This window comes from Rhineura floridana, chromosome 3 (assembly GCF_030035675.1).
Source record: "Rhineura floridana isolate rRhiFlo1 chromosome 3, rRhiFlo1.hap2, whole genome shotgun sequence".
Taxonomy (NCBI): domain Eukaryota; kingdom Metazoa; phylum Chordata; class Lepidosauria; order Squamata; family Rhineuridae; genus Rhineura; species Rhineura floridana.
Genome location: NC_084482.1, coordinates 18,012,060 through 18,035,037, shown reverse-complemented (window position 1 = coordinate 18,035,037; position 22,978 = coordinate 18,012,060). Strand labels below are relative to the sequence as shown.

Below are 22,978 nucleotides of genomic sequence, written 5' to 3'. Positions count from 1 at the left end.
AGTAAGTCTGAGGTCGCTTCTAGACAGCCTGTTTATGGAGCATTCATCCTGACTTGTTCGCAAGGTGGTTAGATTTTGGTCACATCCACATAATATATTTAAAGCATATTTGGGGGAACGTCCCCCCCAAAATCCTGGGAAATGTAGCTTGTAAGGGTACTGAGAACTGTAGCTCTGTGAGGGGTAAATACAGTTCCCAGGATTCTTTGGGGGAAGCTATGTGCTTTTAATGTGCTTTAAATGTATGGTATGGATGTAACTGACATTGCATCAAAGTGTTATCTTACACTTTTCCTGAGGATTAGCCTGTCACTTTCCTTATCCCAAAAAGTCCAATTTTGGCAGGAAGCGGGTTTGTTGCACCAGACTTCCCAATCATCTTTAATTGCACCAACTGAATTTGCTGGTATGTGACTGAATCCCACCCAAAAACAATTTGTCTGAAAGTGCCCTGACTTCCCAAAAGCAGTCCAGAAAAGCTCTCCCAAGCCCCTTTTCACAACCCGCTCTCAAAATTTAAAGCATCAGTGATGAGGTTGACCTGTAGAGAAGGCTCAGCCTTCCAGGGTTTGCAAGGAAGAAGAGTCCACAGCCCAATAAGTTCAAGTTCAAGTTTCTGAAAAGGTAGGACAGTGGCAAGGGAAGGGGATAGTTAGAACTAGAAGTCCCTTTGCTGTTTTTCTAATGTTGTGCTGGGCTAACCCCATCATCAGCAGTACTGCTGAGATATATTCTCTCTGTAATGGCTGCTTTGGGGTTACAATTTCAGACATGCACATGGTGTGTATGTGTGTGTGTCCATGTGCTTGTTTGTTTGTTCTAGATCCCTAGTACCCTTACCTTGCTGTTGTACTTGACAGGCTTGTAGATCTCTGTGTCAGCTGCCCTGCCCAGCACCGAGCACTCAGTCCTGTAAGATTGACAAAGTGTCATAAAGGACAAATAGGCATTCATCTGGATAGAGCTTCCCCACCATGCAGCAAGCATGGTTGGAGGTGGAAAGCTGCAGGGAACCATAGGCTTCTTCTCGCCCCCAGCGTGGGCTCCTTCTCATGGGACTTTTGCCGCACAAGAGATGCTGTGCCACAGCTCCTTCCTGTGCCACCAGGGTTAATGTGAGTGGCCTCCTGCCACATGGAAGAAACTCACATTGCAGTTTTCTCTCTGTGCTAGTATGCTCCAGCTTCTGGGAGGGGCAACACTGGTGGGCAAGGGAGAAATTAAGAACACGGGAAGCTGCCAAGTCAGCATCTTGGTCTAGCTAGCTCAGTATTGTCTACACTGAATAGCAGCTGTTCTGCAGCGTTTCAGACATGGATCTTTCCCAGCCCTACCCGGAGATGCCGGGGGTTGAATAAAAGACCTTTTGCATGCAAAGCAGGTGCTCTGCCACTGATCTGCAGCATTTCTCCATGCTTAATTTCATGTGGCCCCCAACAGATGGGTGGGAAGTGGGAGAGAACTGTATATGATATTTCAATACTGCAGCCTCCACCCACTTGTGGCTCTGGCCCTGCCCACCTCTGGCCTGCAGCAGCCAGCAGATTGCCCCTGAGGTAGTGCAGCCCTCAACAGAAAAAAGGTTCCTTACCCAAGCCCTATAGCTTTGCCAGCACCTGGCAATCCCATCAGGGGGCATCTGCACCTAAGAGCTGGACCTGATCAAACCTTCAACAACAAGAGAATGCAGAGGAAGCAGGCAGACAGGCAGGCACATACCTCTGTGTGCGGAAAACAACAGTCATCATGGAGAACACAACCCCTACAGCCAGGCCAAGGTCCACGTTGAGCACAACTACAGAGAGCCACGTGACCACCCATACGGCCTGTAATGGAAGAGAAAGGATGGGATATAATGAAAGGGGCACCTAATCTGTGGCCCTCCATATGCTGCTGGTCTCCAATTCCCATCAGCCCCAGTGTGCATGACCAATGGCCAGGAACGATGGGATTGGCAGTCCAACAATGGCTAAGGGGTGGACCTTTCCACAAGGCAGAGTTTCACACCAGCTCACTGTGGAAGACAACAAAGTGACCTGCATGGTTTTCAGATTAAACTCTCTACTGCCATGACTGTTTGACATGATAGGACTGTGGGCTTTGCCCATGTGGCAAGGGTAGGGAACCTTTTGCCCTCCAGGTGTTGCTGGACTTCATCTCCCATCAGTCCCAGTGTACATGACCAACAGTCAAAAAAGATGGGAGCTGTAGTCCAACAAAACTTGGGAGCGGGGGCACAGGTTCCTCATCCCTATTATAAGCCCTTACTTAAACTATAGACCACCTTGAAAGCATTGTCAGAAAGGCAATATATGAATGTGCGAAAGCAAAGGGGTCTCAAACTGTGGTCCATGGACCACCAGAGATCCACGAGTTTAATTCAGGTGGTCTGTGGTCTGTCTGTGAAGAACAGCAGGCACAGTGCATTCAACATTCATTTTTATTTTTAACTGTAATTTTATTGCTCCTTTTATTTGTTATACTGTATTTTATTAATAAATAAATAAATAAAATTGCATTCTATGGAATTCAAATTGTAATATAATAAAATATAATAAATAAAAAAGTGATAAAATACAATTAAAACCATACAGCATCTAGCACAGCATATTCCAATTGCTATAACAGGCAGAAAAATCATTAAATGGTCCACCAAGTCCACCAAGTGGTCCATGGGGGGAAACATTTGGGAACCACTGCACTAAAGTAATCAGTTCCAACTGCAAAAACTTGGCAGCAATTCAAACATTTTGATAGGGTAGGAACACATTCAGCCCTCAATTTCTAACTGTCAGGTTAGAAATTAGTCAATTCCCAGATGCTGTCACTGCTTACAAAGTCAATGTGGCTGATCCTCCACAGCTCAGGCAGGTTCTGGAACTGCAGAAACATCTGCCGAAGGCTGGTGACATTGATACAAGCCAAGACAGCCTAGACATGAAAAAGAAATGAGGGGGTGAGATGGGGGTCTCTGTGACCTGCTCTATAACATACTATCCACCAGCAACACAGGGCAAAGCTGGCTATGGGCATAACACAGGGATGAAAAAATGGAAATGGACTGCCTTCAAGTCGATCCCAACTTATGGCTACCCTATGAATAGGGATTTCATGGTAAGCGGTATTCAGAGGGGGTTTACCATTGCCTCTCTCTGAGGCTAGTCCTCCCCAGCTGGCTAGGGCCTGCTCAGCTTGCCACAGCTGCACAAGCCAGCCCCTTCCTTGTCTGCAATTGCCAGCTGGGGGGCAACTGGGCTCCTTGGGACTATGCAGCTTGCCCACGGCTGCACAGGTGGCAGGGCATGTAACCCCTGAACCACTCACTGTGGGGGGTGATCTTTAGCTGGCCCTTGACACCCAGGAGACACAAGCGGGGATTTGAACTCACAGACTCTGGACTCCCAGCCAGGCTCTCCTCCTCACTGTATAAATACCAACTTTATAGCACAGGATAGAGAATATTTTTCATCCTGAGGGCCACATTCCCTTCTGGTCAACCTTCCAACCTTGCCTGTTCAGCAGGGATGTGGCATTGCTGAATTCTCCCTTAATTGATCCTTCAGTAGTCAGTTCCTGTTCCCTTCAGAGGGAGGGCTTTACTTACTGTTTTCCTATCATTATTTTGTCTTTCATTGTGAAATAAATTTGCTCACAATTTTTTTAAAAAAGGAAACAATGAGGGGGAACCAGTACTTAACACCTTCCCCACCATGAGAAGCAAGAACTGACTAAAAAATTAAGGAGCATTTTATCAGTAATTCCACAGCCACACTGAACAGAAAGCAACCAGAGGCAGAAGCCACAAGGAAGAAATTTCTCATTACAGGCACAATAGCCCTGAAAAATTTCCATAGTATTTTTCACCAGTCCCCATTGGACAAGCTGATGCTACAACTGCATGTTACATTTTTAGAAATCAGTGGGATGAAATGGGTTGGCAACAGTGACTTCTAACCACTAAATTTTCTATAAAAATTCCAGGATGCAAATTCCAGGCTAAACACCTAGCACTGAAGCTGTTGGAAGGGCAACAGCAGGGATCATTCAGTTTATAACTTAAGGGTTAATTCTGTTAATGTTAAAGTCAATTAGAGAAGAAAGGGATGGGTGAGGTGTTGCTTAGCAATCAGGCCGAGTGGCATGATCTTCAGTGCTCTGATTGGCTGTGTAGTTCTGAGGGAGTTTTCCTCTGTATGTTTGGTTGTATGACTCCCTGCTATGTAAAAGGCCTAAACTGGGGGGGAAATCCCATTACACACTGTTGTGTTTAATTTGCTCAGTAACCAGGACTTTCCCCTCAGGACTCCATCTGCGTTATTTAAGTGACTTTGCTAACCAAAGCACCCTGTGTGGTAGGAGTGTACATGTACACTTTTCCTTCACTTTCAGAGCCAGGTCTTTGTGCCAACAATAAGTAAATAAAACAAACATTTCCAGGAGATTCACAATCTGCATAGAATAAGTTACCAAATTGTATCAATTATGTATAGAGTGAACACATAATTTAGTTCTGTGTCAAAATTGGCTGAAGGTAATGAGTTGCCCTTTGGATGATCCCTACCTTGCCCCCTGCAACTAGCTCACCTTGGGCAGGTAATAGAAGAGTGGTCCAATCCATATCAATACAACCAGGACAACAGCACTGGTGAAGAGGCCAGAGAGCTGTGGGCAAGGAAGGCTGGTTAGTCATGGCAGAGATAATAAAAAGTGACATTAAGGCCCACTGGGAACCAAGCAACGTTGTGCTGCCCCCTTAGCACTGGACAGCACCAGTGACCTAGAAAATACCGTGGTACCAAATAAACCAGCAGATCTGTATTCCCCATGATGCTAAGTACTCTAAAAACTCCAGCTAAATTTACCCAGGTCAGCCTTGGATATACGAGTGTAATTATAGCACAATGTTAAAATGATGTGTGTGCGCCCAAGCTGCACCAAACCACATCATCCATACAGCCATGTTATGCCAAGTCAGCACTCATAGTTCACAGACACCCTCTTAACCTATAAGGTTGCCACTTTTTTATATAGATAGAGGCTCCACACCTTTAACAACTACAGATTGGAAGACAGATTAAGCTTCCACCTACCCCTCGCCCAGCATGGAGATACATTGATAGAAAAAGTTATGCCTGCCAATTTCTGACTGTTAAATGCACAGATCCTCTGTCCTTAACAAAGGAGGCAGCCCTTTCACATTTTTTTTCAGTGAGTCAAAACCTCCAGCTCACAGCTCGGTTTGCAAATTATTATTATTATTATTATTTCTGGAAAAGGCTCCTATTCCTTTAAGAGCTGCATGGCAAGTGCTAAGCAAATCCATATCTGCTTGTTGTGTAGTGATAAAAGGCACAGGAGCCCCATCAGGAAACAAAAGTTAGGTTCCTTAATCCCAGTGGGCTATTGCTGCTGACCATGCTTCGATTCCAGCACTGGACCAGTCCTCTTCTCCCCGCTGCTGCTACTGCTGCTGCTACTGGCCACTCCCCTACCCTTGCTTATCTTTCTAAGCAACCAGCTCTTTGCCCCCTCCCCACTGTTTCTAAGCAATAAAAGCAAATGTGCCAACATAGTAGTAAACAAGATATAGGCCAAGGATGGGGAGTGCATAGCCCTCTAGCTGTTGCCAAACTCCCATCAACCCTAACCAGCATGGCTAATGGTCAGGGACGATGGGAGTTGGAGTCCAACAACATACAAGTTCTCTGTCCCAAAACATCAGCCTTATACCTGTGTGTGTCCACCAGCACTCTCCAAGATGTTGGTTGTAGCCAGCGTGGCCGAACTGGGGAAACAGGTGAACAGGGAGGAGGCCAGGTTTGAGAGGCCATGAGCCAGTAGTTCCTATGGGAGGACAGAGGAAGGTAAGATGACAGCTGACTCTTACTCGGTTGAACTTAAGCTATTCTGTCACAGGGTGGGGATAGGGACTCAGAGCAGGGATGAGGAACCTGTGGCCCTCTAGATGTTGTTAAACTCCAACCTCCATCAGCCCCAGCCAGCATGGCCAACAGTCAAGTGATGATAGAAGCTCCAACTACATCTAGTGGGCCACAGGTTCCCCATCCCTGGTCTAGAGAAAGGAGGAATTCTCAAGCTACGTCTACACTAGAAACAGAGACCAGTTTTTAGAAGGTTTACTGTCATGGCTCCCCATCCTACCCTGTGCAGTCCCACAAAAATCCTACAAACCATGTTTGTGAGGGTACTGAAAATTCATAGACATCCCTATAAAAAAATACTTGACAGAACTCCAGCTCCCAGAATTCCTTTGCTGGAGAGGCTAGTTGGAGCATATGGGAATTATGACAGGTAATCTGGTTTTGTGTTGCTTGTCCTCTATCTACGATGGGCTGTGACTAGAGTTGCAAGGGTTACAAGCGACATCTTTGATGCTTGACAGAACTCTGCCAATGGGAGTGTTAAAGAAAAAGGAAAAATGGGTATCTGATGCCCAGGGGATGGAGGCAAAAAAGCTGGCAGAGGGGAGTTCATACAGATGGCAGAAATAGCAATACCTTGGCTTCATCCGCACTATACATTTAAAGCAGTATTATACCAGTTGCGGCTTCCTCAAAGAATCCTGGGAACTTGTTTGTTAAGGGTGCTGAGAGTTATTAGGAGAACCCTGTTCTCATGAAGCTACAGTTCCCAAAGTTCCTTGGGAAGAGGCATTAACTGTTAAACCACTCTGAGAACTGTAGCTCTTGTGAGGCGAATAGGGGTCTCCTCTAAAAAATCTCAGCACCTAAAGAAACGATACTTCCCAGGATTCTTTGGGGCAAGCCATAACTGTTTAAAGTGGTATAATGCTGCTTTAAATATATAGTGCAGATGGGACCTTGGTTCCTTGCAGACTAAGCATGGCTGAGAAAATATGGACAGTATGTGCACTGTCAATCATTGAAACTTTTGGTTCCCGATTGCAAGCAGCAGAGCACAATGTGGATAGGACAAGACTGGGGAAATGGCTCTACCCCTACACGTCTATGATTCTTTGCCTATTGCCTGGCTGATAAATGCCAATATACAAGCCCCATAGATCAAAGGCAGGCAGATCAGGGTCTACAGGTATAGCACTGGAGAATTTGCACTAGATTGCCAAGGGCTTCTGATTCCCAATTTTCTACCAACAGTAACAGCTGAGGCTCCCCCACTCCCCACAGACACAGACTAGACTGGGCTGCTGAAACAAAGAAAGCTTGCAAGAAAACCAGGAATGGATTTTTGTTGTCAGATTCTAAGTGTGGTAGTGGGAAGGTATAAGATACAGGGAAGGAGGCTCGACAATAAGCTGGGTCATAAGAACAGAGAAGAGCCCTGCTGGATCAGACTAAAGGTCCATCTAGTCCAGCCTTCTGTTCCCGCAGTGGCCAACCAGATACCTATGGGAAGACATAAGCCCAATAGCAGCAGGCACAAGGATGGGGACCCAGGCTTGACAAGTGAAGGGAACAGAATCCCTGGCTGGAAGTGTCCAGGTTCTACCTCCCAACCCTGAGGAAGCCCTACGCTCTCCAGGCTGAGCACACACCTGGTTGGGGTCAATGACATAATGGTGCTTCTCAGCGTAGATCATGGCCAATGACACTGAGATGGCGTAGGCCACGAAAGTGAGGGCCACCGTGTCACCCAGCACTTGGGGCAGCAGATGCAAGGCTGGGAGCTGGGGCTGTGGGAACCTGCATGAAAGAATGGTGGAATGGGAGTCACCGTGTGCCCTGGGACAGAGATCATTCCCTGCCCCTCCCCAGCGATCATCCCCAGGGCCAGGTTGGCCTTTATGAATTCCAGCAACTAGGGGCTAGGCCAAGCCAGGAAGCCACACTTCTGTTGCCATGCCAACAGGGTAGCAGTGACCTTGCCCTCAGTCAGCATGAAGAACGGGGAGGATGGAGAGAGAGAGAAAAAGGGATCTTACCCTGCTGGGAGGTGTCCAACAATCTGCACTTTATAGTGAGTGTTTAAGGAGGAAGCAAAGCAGATCCCAGTAGCTAGCAGTACCTGTCAAAGAACGAGAAATAAATCACGGGTCAGTCCCAAGGGCTGTAGGCTGTGACAGCTGTAAAAAAAAAACCTTGTCACTTTTGAGAACATCAGCTATATAGTTGTTATCCAGATGGCTGCTCCAAATATTAGACGTCCCCAAATGTGTCCCTATATCTCCTGAATGCATTTCATTGTGAAAGGACATCTCATTTGAAAGCCTCCAAATATTGCAAGAATTAAGGTCCAGGTGAATTGGGAAGGGGGGATTTTCTACACCAAGCTGAGCAGGTCTAGGTGTGTTTTTTTAAAAAGGGAATCCGGTTTTAGAAGATGTCCTACACAGAAGTAAGAGTGTTCAAGGGGTGTGGAATGGGGCAATGGTGGTGGTAGAATTTTATAGTCCACAACACACACACACACACACACACACACACACACACACACACACACAGAGAGAGAGAGAGAGAGAGAGAGAGAGAGAGAGAGAGAGAGAGAGAGAGAGAGAGAGAGAGAGAGAGCATTCATGATTTTTATATTCCTGGCAAAAAAGAAAAGATGAGTAAAGCTGGGATTATTATCCTGGTACAAGTAGGCGGAGAAAACAGAACAGCAACACCAGATACAACGTGTAGGGTAAACTCTCTGTTTATGAACCTTAGCTGTCTCACAGAACTACCTTGGCAAATGCTTTGCATATTTTGCAACGTGAGAAGTTCACTGCCTGAGCAAGGAACCTGGTATTTGATGTCAGAATCACATACTGTTAAAATCTCCTCTGTTTCTAGCCCTTATGGCCATGGGGGAAAAGTTTTTATATACATTGGCAACGTCTACCAAAGGCACCATAAGTGATTCCGAGCAGGTATCTCAAAGGTCAAATAGTTAGGGCCAAATTAAATGGGGCCATTAAATTGCATCTTTATTCACACTGAATGAGCATATTTTTGTTTTGTTTTTTAAACGCAGATATCTACTGCTGGGGGTGAAGTGGCTGATAATTCTGAGGATTGCAGCAGGAAGGGAGCCTTTCCTCTTCTGCTGTGGTCCTGGTGAAAATGGGGAATTTCCTCCAAAAGCAAGTAACAGCTACAAAGAAGTAATTTTCTTCAGGACCACACCACAGAACAAAAAGGTTAAAGTCCCCCTCTCCACCTGCTGCAAACCCTATAATTATCACCCCACTCCACTTCAGTGACTGCTCTTTGTAGTTTTAAAAACATGCATATTAAATGCAAAGATGTATTTAATGAGATATCTAATTCGGCCCTTACATTTTCAGTGCCCTGCTCAGCTCCCTGCCCCACCAACCACAATTACGTCCGTCCCTGCTCACCTGTCCCCAACATCCATATCCTTCTTTGTCTCCTGTACCCCCTCTTCTTGACCACTATCATCCCTGTTCCATCCATCTATCCGTCATCCATCCACAACCTTTATTATATTACATTATATATTTATTTCATCTATCAGTTGCTTTATACAATAAAAAGTATCAAAGCAACTTCACAAAATACACTACATAAAAACAATTTAAAACCAGAAAAAAATTAAAAGAATGTCAATACAAAATCCAGAAAATGCTCCTCATTAATAAGGCCCAGGTCCTACCCACTCCACCAAAAGACAAGCATCAGTGCAGGAGGCAACATTAAGGAAAGCCTGAGTAAAAAGAAAGGTCTTCGCCTGGCACATAAAAACTGTCAAGGATGGTGCCAGGCATGACTCTCTACGGAGAGCATTCCACATATGGGGGGCCATAACTGAAAAGGCCCGTTCTTTGACAATCTCAATTTTGGAAGAAGAAATGTACAACGAAAATATGACAAAATCAACTGAATTTGCATTCTTTGTAAGTGCTAAATGTGCATTTCCTTTCCATGGGCCCTCCTGCTGGCTGGATGCAGAAAGACAGGCTTGGTCAAAGCTTCACACATACCATGATGATCTCTCCTGGGATGGGGACCCACATCCGGCTACGGTAGCGGTTGTTGATCTCCTTGATGGGTACCAACACAGCCAAGCAGAGTCCTGAGATGAGCAGTTCAGCTATGTTGGTTAAAGGCAAGGCTTCCACAACAGATGCCAGTGTCTATGGTGTAATGCAGAGACATGAACATCTGGCATGGCATTTACAAAGGGCAGCCAGGTCTTCTGTCAAAGGGGTAGACTACAATGCTTTTAGCAGCCTGGGAAGAGAAAGCAGCTATGCTTACTGAAATCATCTAGCTGCAATTAAAATATGGGCATTGGCAGCCTAATTCAGTATACCTGATAAGCCACAAAGCTGCCCAGTGGTAGCAAGTGGCCATTGGAACTGGTAGGGTGGAAGGCAGGGAGACCAACAGTATGTGGAGTCAGAGCCAATGACAAGCAAAAGCAACTAATTTTAGTTTTGTCCCCACCCTTCTCCCTCCAGAGTTTTACAAGGGCAGCATTAGGACTAAACTGACAGGCAGTGGCACCCTGTGGAATGGCTCTGATTAAGAAGGAAGGTAAGTGGGGGCTGCTTGAGGGTAGGCCAAGGTTGGTGGGGCAGTACCCCATTCGGGCAAATGGACTATCCTCCACTGAGGCTGCCTAAAAGCACCATGGCAAGAGAGAGCAGTGGCTATACGGAAATGAGTACATTCATATTAGCCCAGAGAAGCAAAATATCTCATGTATAGGAACAGGAATCGGGTGGATAGGAAAAAGAAAGGCATTCTCCCTTTGCATTTACATTTCTGGCAGCTTCATAAGCAGAGATGTATTGGGGCCCCAAATGTGGATCTGCATACCTTGAAGATGGTGAAGCAGCCAGCAGGACGTGGCAGGTGTAGGCCCAGTAGACTCTGGAGCTGAGATACTACCACATGCAAAGCGGCACCACTGGTAAAGGCCTTGACGACTGGCTCAGAGAGATAGGTGGAGAGGAAGCCCAGGTGAAGGGTAAACATTCCTATCTGGGGAAGAGGGGAAAGCCTCAGCAGTAGATACATGAACCAGGTCTGTGTGTCTGCTGAGATTCTACAGACAGTAAAACCATGGAATGTGGGCCTGGGTGCAGAATTGAGCAAAGTTAGCTATCATTGTTTTAATAAAGCAGGTTTCTAGTCCTTATCTTCATGGAAGCGTATTTGAAAATGTATGGGCTAGGCCTACTGAAATCCCAAAAGTCAGAGGAGTTGCTGAATAAGGTTTCCAGAGGGCAATACAACATTGTTGAAGGAGTGCTGCCCCTCAGCATCAACAGGTTCAGAACTTCACAGAACCGACAAAAGAAAATCGTTCTTCACATAGCAAACAAGTTATGGAATTCACTGCCTTAAGACATGGTGATGGACACTAGCATGGATGGGTTTTTAAAGGGATTAGACAACATGCTGGAGGACAGATATCCCTATTAGCCCAGACAGCTAAGACTGAAACCTCCATGTTCAGAAGCAGTCAGCTCTTCTTATCAGCCAAAAGCACCCTACGAATCCTCACAGCATGACAGCCATACCACTGTTGCAAGCCCCCTCAGGTCTTTTGAGGAGGACCTCTTTCCCATATTCTGCTCAGACTCCCAAAACCAGCTCAGCTCCATCGAGCTTCAGCAACACCCTTTAACTCACCATGAGTAGCCCCACAAGGAGGGCCATGGCAGCAGCCACACCGATGCGTTGCCCCTCCAACAAAGCCTCTTCAGCTGGGACGGTGCCATTGGACTGCTGGAGTGCAGGAACCAAACGCTCCACCACAGAGCCTGTCATCAGGCTGACCACAGCAAAGGTGCCTTTGGGGAGCAGGAAGAGAACAAGGAAGAGAGGAACAAATGAAATCCATACTGGGTTGCATATGACACCGTGACACACAGAGAGTCAGTGTGGTGTAGTGGTTAGAGCATCCAAATGGGACCTGGGAGACCAGGGTTTGAATCCCTTCTCGGCCATGAATCTCACAGAGTGATCTTCAGCTACTCACTGTCTCTCAGCCTAACCTACCTCACAGAGTTATTTTTAGGGTAAAATTGGGAAGGGGAAAACTATGTTTGTATGCCACCGTGAGCCTCTTGGAGGATATAAATGTAATAATAAATAAAATGAATAAATAATTTCATTTCAGCCTTGTGTTGCTGTACCAGCAGCAATAGTGCCACCCTTTCCTACTGAACAAATACTGGGGGTACTTCCGGTTGACCTGTTTATTGAGCATTCATCCTGATTTGTTGGCAGGGAGGCTAGACAATGTTGGCTATTTAGCGAGCATTATCCTGATTTGTTTGTGGGGACATTAGAAGACGTTGCCTCAAAGCAAGTATTATCCAACATTTCCCAGTTCATTTTCCTTATTGCAAAAAGTCTGATTTTTAAGAGAAGCGGGTTTGTTAAACAGAACCTACCACTCAGCTGTAATTGCGTAATCTGAATTTGCCAGTGTGTGACTGAATCCCATCCGCAGTTAGTGACAGCCTAGAAGCGCCCTGAATCTCTCTACATTCAGAGAGCTGAAAAATCTCCATTTACGTCCTACTCTGTTCTAAAGGCTTTGGATGTGTGAAATAGAACAGGCTGCGAAATGATGATGAAGACCACCCAGTGAGATTTATGGCAATGGAGGGATTCAACGACCTCTCACCCCACCACCCAGACATGCTATTATATCCAAACTCAATCTTCAATCCAATGCGCCAGAATGTTAGTTCAGCTTTAGGGGCAAACTTGGTTTTTTCTTACATTTCAAATTTTCCTGAAAATCCAAAGATCCCCAGATATATACTTTGAATGTGGGATGGGTATGCATGTTCTTAATCAATTCTTCATGTTTGAGGTAAATTGTAGCTTTGGGCAGTTTTTAATTTTAAAAAAATTAAAGGAAAAAAGTAAATGCGTCTTCATAAATGTGCCCAGTTTAAATGTATTAGTACTATTATGAACAAACAAAGCAGTCATCATTATAACAGCTCCCGGCCTCTTGGGAGTAGTATTCTAGGATATCTGGAGGGCACCAGGTTGGCAAAGGCTGCCCTGCAGGATTACTATATGTGCGGGTTGGTCCATGAGTCAAGGGTGGAGCACAGGTTTTGTCCTCACTGCAACAGGGTCTCCAAATGCAGCAAAGATTTGCAAGAGGACATTAAATGAGAGATCTCAAGAGTAGTGCCCCCAGAGCTCATGGATGGTTACTGCATCCTAACTGAATCTTGCAGCACACTTACCGGTGGACACATGACGCCCGGTACCAAAGAGCATGTACAGCAGGGCAGGGAAGAAAGAAGTGTAGAGCCCATAGACTGGTGCTACCGAGGTAAGCAGCGCAAAGGCCATTCCTGTAGGAAGAACAAACAGAAAGCTCTATAATCTCCATGGGCTGGGATGCCAAATGTAAACAAGCAGTTGGGACAAGAGTTTCAAATTTCAGAAACACAACCTTTAAGTAGCAGACCCCACTTCCCCTGTCAAAGGACTCGCAATGACACTGGTGCCTATGAGCCACCAGAATTGGCAATAGGAAGTAATCATGATATATGCTCCTCCCTACTCATTGCAGGTTACTGGAGCAGAGAGGCCAATAGCCACACCTAAGTGGTAATGATGCTACTCAAGTAGCATAGGACCCAGCCCTGAAGGAGAGAGTTAGTGGGATTATATCTGAGCCCTGGGCTCCTGCTGGGAGGAAGGGCGAGATATGAATGAATGAATGAAATGAAATGAAATCAAATGAAATGAAATGAAAAAGAGCCAGGGGTTCTCTCAAGGCTTTACTGGAATCCATCGTGCAGAGGGTGTTTCCCTCACCACCAAGTAATCACAATCCGGCACCTGGTTGGCCACTGTGAGAACAGGATGCTGGACTAGATGGGCCACTGGCCTGATCCAGCAGGCTCTTCTTATGTTCACCCCACATCACATCTGAAATCAACAGTGAAGGCTTCAGCTCAATGCAGTCTTGGTTTATTTTTGCTGAATCCAGATGGCAGCTCCTTTCTCCCTGCAACAGTAGTGCCAAACAGGAAACAGGAAAAGAGCTGGGACTAGTCATATCATTACGCAGAGCGAGGCTACATAAATTTACTGGTATGTGATTGAATCCTACCCAAAAATAATGACAATCAGGAAGCATCCATAGTTGTGCAGATGTGCCCATATATCTCTCAGTGCTGCTAGCACTTTTCTGAAATTTGGAATTCTGGCTGGTGCTGGGTATGCTACTTGTGTTGAAGTGAAATGCCGTATAGCAGATAAAAGCCACAAAGTCCTGTAGCACCTCAAGGACTAAACTGATTTATTGCAGCATAAGCTTTCACAATGCGGGATTCATTCAGGTGGGATTCAATCACATACTAGCAAATTCAGGTTGCACAACTACAGCTGAGTGGGAGATCTCACACAACTAACCTGCTTCCTCCAAAAGATTGTACTTTTTATGATAAATAAGGAAGTGTGGGATGCCGCTTTTTCTTAATGTAATGTTATCTAACGTCCCCACAAACAAATCAGAATGAAGGCTCACTAAATAGCCAGTGTCGCCTAGCCCACTTGCAAGCAAATCAGGATGAATGCTCTATAAACAGGGTGTCTGGGTGCTCATGAACTAGGATCCACTTTATCACATGCATGAGTGACACCCATGTCAGCATGTCATCTCCCTGATAAAGTGGCCTCTTCCAGTCTGCAAATGTTTTACCCTACAATAAATCTAAGTCCTTAAGGTGTCACAAGACTATTTTGTTGCATCTTTTGCCATGACATACTAAAACAGCCCTCTGGAAATAAAAATAAAACAAAACATGGGGTTTTGAATATGCCATCTTTCAAAAAGAAAATGGCTTCTCAAACAGCAGTAAATTTTGATATTGCTCCCTCCAACGTTCCTTGGTGGGAGGACCCACCTACCCCCATGAATGTTTCCTTCTTTTCCTCTGTCAAACTTGGAGGAAGACAGCAGCCTTGACCAGGCACTCCTTCATGCATGCTCCATTAACCCCAACTGCCTACGGCTGGACTAGCGCTGGAGGAAAAAGAAGTGCCACCTTAACAAGGGCAGACAGGGCATGAGTCCAACCTGGGGCCTCCAGGGCGGAAAGACATCCAGAAGCTGTGTGTGTGTCCCCCTCCCCTCCACCACATAGCTTCAGACTCAGAGATTAGCAAGAAATAACTCCTGAAGCAAGGCAGCCCAACCCTCTGCATGTTTACTTCAAAGTCAGCTCCAAAGGATAGGCCTTACTCCTCAGGTAAGCATGTACAGGATTGCAGCTTTAGAAAGCCCAGACCAAAAATGACTGTTATTCAAACAGAGGAAGATAGAAAGCTGACTGTGGGTTTTTCAAAAGCGTGTGAATCCGAGAAAGGGCTCTGGAAAGTGCAGAAGAGGTCAGTGTGTGCAAGGAAAAAGATGAAAATCTAGGGGTAAAGAATGGGGACAGACAAGACAGCAGAATCCATGGATAAGGGGGACTGAGAATAAATTCCCAGGAAGGATATAGGATGGTTTAGGAAAACAGAAGCTTAGAGCCCCATAGAGATGATGGGCATCCATTAGAACCTGGGAGGGGGCCAAGGGAGACAGAAATCAGAACCTTAAGGTGAGATACTGAAAATATCTTAAGATTTTGCAGCTGGGAAGCAGAGCAGAGGTGGCTAAGGCAAGACTAGGAGGAAGAAGGGACACTAAACCAGTAAAGATGAGAGATCTTGAATGATTTTTATGCAGAAGAGGAGATTTATAGAGAAAAGGGATATCTGGGGAGCAGGGATGATGGTGCCTAAATGTGACATGACCTCCTCCCAAAATGTTCCATTTCCACCACCACACAGCTCAATGGATACTTCCAGAAGGGAAGAGTGACCGCCACCATAAATTCAACAATCTTATAGGCAGAAAAAGAAGAGTCTTCCCTAGATTAAGTTCTTCTTTAGCCTTTGGTTGTTGTTCTGCTAGGTCTTTCAGGATCACCACTGATATTCAGTTCAGCAGTGTCCCTTACACTCACACACATACATGCACATGCACAAACTCACCTTGTGGAATGTGCACAATGCCCACGGTTAGCCCTGCAACCACATCCCCCAGGAGCCATTTCTTGGGCTGGTACCTGGGCAGCCAGCTTGCAATAGGAAGTCTGCTCTGAAGTAAATGCAGGGCTGCAGCTCTAGAGCACCGCCATCCACGGGCCAGCCTGCCCTTCAGCATCCCTGCCAGGCTGCTCTCAGGCTTCAGAGGTGCCCCATAGACCTGCTGGAAACTTTCCTCAGTATAGATGCCACGGTACAAGGCCAAGCTGCTCATGCTGATGGCTGCAGGCAAGCAGGCAGGATGCTCACTGTCACCTTTTATCCCTGGCTGGGCTTGACTTCCCTGGCCAATCGAAGGCTTGGGTAGCTAGGATTCTCCTCCCTCTGAGAAGCAGAATGGGGTCCAGGCAGGAAGGGGGCGGAAGCTCAAGGTGCTAAATGTCAGACACAGGGCACCAAGGCTCTGTTGCTTCTAGATGCCCTCTGAGTCATGCACATTGACAGCTCTCCACCCCCCCAGACAACTCGCCAGTATCCCTGATTACCAGATATTTCCCTAGTTTGAACAATATAATAAACAGTTCTTTGTTATCTTTGCATTTCCCCTGGTTTTCCCACATGAGCTCCTGTCCTTAGGCAGCTGTTGCATTTTTGTTTGCTTGTTTGTTTGTTTCAGCTCGGGGAGGGGGGTTTAAAAAGGCCAATTCACATGCTCCATAAACAGGTATCCAAAATAATTTTTTTTCATACCACAGACCTTATCTAAATCTAAGTTGCTTCTTGAAGCTGCTATTAGCCGTGGAGAGGGAAAAGGCTAGGTATGATACTGGACCTTCTTTCCTTGCACTTTTGAGTAAATGTAATGTTGGAGGGGCACTTTAAATTAGGAAAATGGCACTGGGGAAATGGTCACACCCAGGGACAATCAGAGTGGGGAGGCAGGAGGGCCATTTGGCCTGGGCCTCAAGCTCAAAGGGGGCTCAAATTTAGACACTTATTACTTCTTTGGCATTTGATCAGTTTCAAGCTTATTGTTATGTGCATTGGACCAAAATGTGGAACATTCTCTCAGCTTAGAGATGCAAATTTAAGCAAATAGGAGATGTGGTTTTGTAAAAGACATTATCTTTTTTGTTAACTGATACAGATTTTATCATATTAAAGAGTTTTAAATGCCTTATTTTGTTTTTGTGTGCCTTCATTTTTTATTTTCAGGATATAGGATATGTGTCAGAAGCCTTGCTGTGCCAGCAGAACAGGAGATATGTTGCCACCACAGGCTCGCACAACTGTTTGGATATGCAATGGCACAACTCTGCCAACAGGAGCATAGCTCAGGTGTGTGAAGCAGAACAAACCATTGCTTCACATAACACTCCACTGCAACCTCTACAGGGGGAAGTGCCTGGTGCCTCCTGCCCAACAACAGCCTGGTGCGGGACCTCTTGCATGGGGCCTCCTGCTCAACAACAGCTGATGCCGCCATAACGTCCTTCTTCTGCTCCTGCTCCAAGCAAGGCTCAGGTCCTCGAGCCCAAGCTGCTGCAGCCGGCCCCCAACATAAACCATCACCACCACCACCAGTAGAAGCCCGGGGAGCAGCAGCTGAGCAAGCCCGAGGGCATGGAGAGGAAGACAATGTTGAAACAGCAAACAGCTTCGCTGTAACAAATGTCTGTCGCCCTTCTGCCTCTCGGGAGCTGCCACCCCCACTAACATCACCTCATAAGAACATAAGAACATAAGAAGAGCCTGCTGGATCAGGCCAGTGGCCCATCTAGTCCAGCATCCTGTTCTCACAGTGGCCAACCAGGTGCCTGGGGGAAGCCCGCAAGCAGGACCCAAGTGCAAGAACACTCTCCCCTCCTGAGGCTTCCGGCAACTGGTTTTCAGAAGCATGCTGCCTCTGACTAGGGTGGCACAGCACAGCCATCATGGCTAGTAGCCATTGATAGCCCCGTCCTCCATGAATTTGTCTAATCTTCTTTTAAAGCCATCCAAGCTGGTGGCCATTACTGCATCTTGTGGGAGCAAATTCCATAGTTTAACTATGCGCTGAGTAAAGAAGTACTTCCTTTTGTCTGTCCTGAATCTTCCAACATTCAGCTTCTTTGAATGTCCACGAGTTCTAGTATTATGAGAGAGGGAGAAGAACTTTTCTCTATCCACTTTCTCAATGCCATGCATAATTTTATACACTTCTATCATGTCTCCTCTGACCCGCCTTTTCTCTAAACCAAAAAGCCCCAAATGCTGCAACCTTTCCTCGTAAGGGAGTCGCTCCATCCCCTTGATCATTCTGGTTGCCCTCTTCTGAACCTTTTCCAACTCTAGAATATCCTTTTTGAGATGAGGCGACCAGAACTGTACACAGTATTCCAAATGCGGCCGCACCATAGATTTATACAACGGCATTATGATATCGGCTGTTTTATTTTCAATACCTTTCCTAATTATTGCTAGCATGGAATTTGCCTTTTTCACAGCTGCCGCACACTGGGTCGACATCTTCATCGTGCTGTCCACTACAACCCCGAGGTCTCTCTCCTGGTTGGTCACCGCCAGTTCAGACCCCATGAGCGTATATGTGAAATTAAGATTTTTTGCTCCAATATGCATAATTTTACACTTGTTTATATTGAATTGCATTTGCCATTTTTCCGCCCATTCACTCAGTTTGGAGAGGTCTTTTTGGAGCTCTTCGCAATCCCTTTTTGTTTTAACAACCCTGAACAATTTAGTGTCGTCAGCAAACTTGGCCACTTCACTGCTCACTCCTAATTCTAGGTCATTAATGAACAAGTTGAAAAGTACAGGTCCCAATACCGATCCTTGAGGGACTCCACTTTCTACAGCCCTCCATTGGGAGAACTGTCCGTTTATTCCTACTCTCTGCTTTCTGCTTCTTAACCAATTCCTTATCCACAAGAGGACCTCTCCTCTTATTCCATGACTGCTAAGCTTCCTCAGAAGCCTTTGGTGAGGTACCTTGTCCAACGCTTTTTGAAAGTCTAAGTACACTATGTCCACTGGATCACCTCTATCTATATGCTTGTTGACACTTTCAAAGAATTCTAATAGGTTACTGAGACAGGACTTTCCCTTGCAGAAGCCATGCTGGCTCTGCTTCAGCAAGGCTTGTTCTTCTATGTGCTTAGTTAATCTAGCTTTAATAATACTTTCTACCAGTTTTCCAGGGACAGAAGTTAAGCTAACTGGCCAGTAATTTCCGGGATCCCCTCTGGATCCCTTTTTGAAGATTGGCGTTACATTTGCCACTTTCCAGTCCTCAGGCACGGAGGAGGACCCGAGGGACAAGTTACATATTTTAGTTAGCAGATCAGCAATTTCACCTTTGAGTTCTTTGAGAACTCTCAGGTGGATGCCATCCGGGCCCGGTGATTTGTCAGTTTTTATATTGTCCATTAAGCTTAGAACTTCCTCTCTTGTTACCACTATTTGTCTTAGTTCCTCAGAATCCCTTCCTGCAAATGTTAGTTCAGGTTCAGGGATCTGCCCTATATCTTCCAATGTGAAGACAGATGCAAAGAATTCATTTAGCTTCTCTGCAATCTCCTTATCGTTCTTTAGTACACCTTTGACTCCCTTATCATCCAAGGGTCCAATTGTCTCCCTAGATGGTCTCCTGCTTTGAATGTATTTATAGAATTTTTTGTTGTTGGTTTTTATGTTCTTAGCAATGTGCTCCTCAAATTCTTTTTTAGCATCCCTTATTGTCTTCTTGCATTTCTTTTGCCAGAGTTTGTGTTCTTTTTTATTTTCTTCATTCGGACAAGACTTCCATTTTTTGAAGGAAGACTTTTTGCCTCTAAGAGCTTCCTTGACTTTGCTCGTTAACCATGCTGGCATCTTCTTGGCCCTGGCGGTACCTTTTCTGATCTGCGGTATGCACTCCAGTTGAGCTTCTAATATAGTGTTTTTAAACAACTTCCAAGCATTTTCGAGTGATGTGACCCTCTGGACTTTGTTTTTCAGCTTTCTTTTTACCAATCCCCTAATTTTTGTGAAGTTTCCTCTTTTGAAGTCAAATGTGACCGTGTTGGATTTTCTTGGCAATTGGCCAGTTACATGTATGTTTAATTTAATAGCACTGTGGTCACTGCTCCCAATCGGTTCACCAACACTTACATCTCGCACCAGGTCCCGGTCCCCACTGAGGATTAAGTCCAGGGTTGCCGTCCCTCTGGTCGGTTCCATGACCAACTGGTCTAGGGAATAGTCATTTAGAATATCTAGAAACTTTGCTTCTTTGTCATGACTGGAACACATATGCAGCCAGTCTATGTCCGGGTAGTTGAAGTCACCCATTACTACCACATTTCCTAGTTTGGATGCTTCCTCAATTTCATATCTCATCTCAAGGTCTCCCTGAGCATTTCGATCAGGGGGACGATAGATCGTTCCCAGTATTAAGTCCCTCCTGGGGCACGGTATCACCACCCACAACGATTCTGTGGAGGAGTCTGCCTCTTTTGGGGTTTCGAGCTTGCTGGATTCAATGCCTTCTTTCACGTATAGAGTGACTCCGCCACCAATACGTCCTTCCCTGTCCTTCCGATATAGTTTATATCCAGGGATAACCGTATCCCACTGGTTTTCTCCATTCCACCAGGTCTCCGTTATGCTCACTGTATCAATGCTCTTCTCTAAGACCAAGCACTCCAGTTCTCCCATCTTGGTTCGGAGGCTCCTAGCATTAGCGTACAGGCACTTGTAAGCAGTGTCTCTCTTCAAGTGTCTTTGGCACTTGTGGTTAGGCCTGTGGTAATTTTGCTCTTCTGAATTTATATCCTGTGCCCCTGCTCTCACAATGCCTACTTCTAGGCCTACACCTTTTAAAATTTCATCATTTCTTTGGTTTTTATCCCAGGGGGGAGGTTTATTCCGAACCGGACCTTTCTCAGCTCCTGTCGGGTTTCCCCCCTCAGTCAGTTTAAAAGCTGCTCTGCCACCTTTTTAATTTTAAGTGCCAGCAGTCTGGTTCCATTCTGGTTCAAGTGGAGCCCGTCCCTTTTGTACAGGCCCGGCTTGTCCCAAAATGTTCCCCAGTGCCTAACAAATCCAAACCCTTCCACCCGACACCATCGTCTCATCCACGCATTGAGACTGCGAAGCTGGGCCTGTCTGGCTGGTCCTGCGCGTGGAACTGGTAGCATTTCAGAGAAAGCCACCTTGGAGGTCCTGGCTTTCAGCATCCTACCTAGCAACCTAAATTTTGCTTCCAGGACCTCACGGCTGCATTTCCCCATGTCGTTGGTGCCAACGTGCACCACGACCACTGACTCCTTCCCAGCACTGTCTACCAAACTATCTAAACGACGGGCGATATCCGCAACCTTCGCACCAGGCAGGCAAAACACCTTGCGGTCTACACACCCATCACACACCCCACTGTCTATGTTCCTCCTCTTTCTTGGTGGTGCCGATAATAATGTTATTTGTAATTTAATTTTATTTGTTATTATAATGTTATTTGTTATTTAACTCTTGTAAATTGTATTGCTTTTATTGTATTTTATTGTATTTTTATATTGTATTTTTATACCTGTGTTTATTTTTCTTTGTAAGCTGCCTTGAGGGCCTTTGGCTGAAAGGCGGGGTATAAATAAAATTTAATAATAATAATAATAATTTTTATTATGACTAGGGGCCCCAAAAGGCAGAAGTGGCCTGTGCCTCTCTGGACCTCTAAGAGGGTCTGGTTACATCTCATGCCCCTTTCCCACACACACATCACAGCTCAGATCCAAACCAGGGACTCATATATTATAATATAATATATATATTATATATATATATATTATATATATATTATATATAATATATATATTATATATATCAACCAGGATGGGATCCCTTAATTTATTTATTTTTTTTATTTTATTAAATTTCTATACCGCCCCATAGCCGAAGCTCTCTGGGCGGTGTACAAACTAAAACTTTCATCTACAATTAAAACACATATTTAAACAATTTTAAAACTACATCCAAATTTCAAAATTGTAAACATTTTAAGACAGACAAAAACACATATTAAAATACTAAATACTAAAGTACTAATGATACCTCTAGTTAGGCTTCAAAGCAGCAGAGCTTGGAAGATTACTTTTAAAAAGTAATAAATTGCAGTTACAATTACACGGCCCAAAAGAGTAGTAATTAACATTAGAAATGCAGTTGCTCTGAAACTAACTGATTACTTTACTTTTTCTCAGAAGTAATCACTACAATTACATTTCAGTTACTTTTTTAAAAAAACGCCTACAAGGTGCTGGCCTTGGCTGCTGCACATCTAAGTAGCCTAAAACAACATTAAAAATACACACATACAGAGGTATAGAATAATTCTTTTTATCCATAAGATAGCAATGGTGGTCTCTCTGCTGGTAAGGGAGGTGGGGAGGGAGGCAGAGGCCACTACTCAGATCTTTGCACATCAAACCAAGTGCAACCCCCCCCTCAGCCAGCCAGCATAATCTCTGTCTCTTAACCACCTCCCAGACCCTGCCCTGCCGCCAACTAAGGGACACTCACCCAAGCAAACATTTTCCCCTGAGATGCAAAAAAGTTAAAATACTGCAAATTTGACACAGTAGCCATAGAGGGTGCTGGAGACCACTTTGTGTGCCAAGTGCAAGCACAGTATTCACACACACACATTGTCATCTTTCACCTCCACAGTTCTTTATCTCCATTCTGCTGCTGCCTCCTTCTCCTCCTTTATCCATGTTCTTGCCCTCTGGCTCCATTTTCCCTCCACTCCATTCTTCACCACCACCGTCCATTTTTTTTAAACAATTGCTTTCTCCACTCCACCCTGTCTCACTCTCTCCACCTTCTCCCTCGTCACCTCCTACCCACCCACAGAGCATGAAGGAAGAGCGACGCTGCACAGAAGCCATTTGAGGCACATGATTTTCATCCACAAATCAGAGGAGCAGAAGACTTCCCCTGCTCCCCCCCAAGTAATGCCCAAAAGTAATGCTGGA

At 45.3% G+C, this 22,978-nt stretch overlaps 1 protein-coding gene across 4 annotated transcripts in view; it reads right to left on the bottom strand.

Annotated features, from left to right (window-relative positions):
- LOC133379434 (solute carrier family 26 member 10-like) overlaps positions 1 to 22,978 on the bottom strand; it is a 78,804-nt gene that overhangs the window by 10,962 nt on the left and 44,864 nt on the right. For 2 of the 4 annotated variants that reach the window (XM_061614689.1, XM_061614688.1), the window contains exons 3-13: positions 13,169 to 13,279; positions 11,586 to 11,746; positions 10,767 to 10,931; positions 9,926 to 10,078; positions 7,922 to 8,004; positions 7,535 to 7,682; positions 5,731 to 5,844; positions 4,585 to 4,662; positions 2,836 to 2,931; positions 1,720 to 1,826; positions 841 to 910 (exon numbers count right to left, since the gene is read on the bottom strand). In XM_061614689.1, the coding sequence (XP_061470673.1) occupies positions 841 to 910; positions 1,720 to 1,826; positions 2,836 to 2,931; positions 4,585 to 4,662; positions 5,731 to 5,844; positions 7,535 to 7,682; positions 7,922 to 8,004; positions 9,926 to 10,078; positions 10,767 to 10,931; positions 11,586 to 11,746; positions 13,169 to 13,277 (1,284 nt within the window). In that variant the 5' untranslated portion in view covers positions 13,278 to 13,279. Of the gene's footprint in view, positions 1 to 840; positions 911 to 1,719; positions 1,827 to 2,835; positions 2,932 to 4,584; positions 4,663 to 5,730; positions 5,845 to 7,534; positions 7,683 to 7,921; positions 8,005 to 9,925; positions 10,079 to 10,766; positions 10,932 to 11,585; positions 11,747 to 13,168; positions 13,280 to 13,380; positions 13,416 to 15,974; positions 16,243 to 22,978 lie in introns of those variants that run through there. The other 2 variants (XM_061614687.1, XM_061614690.1) reach the window with 2 other exon arrangements.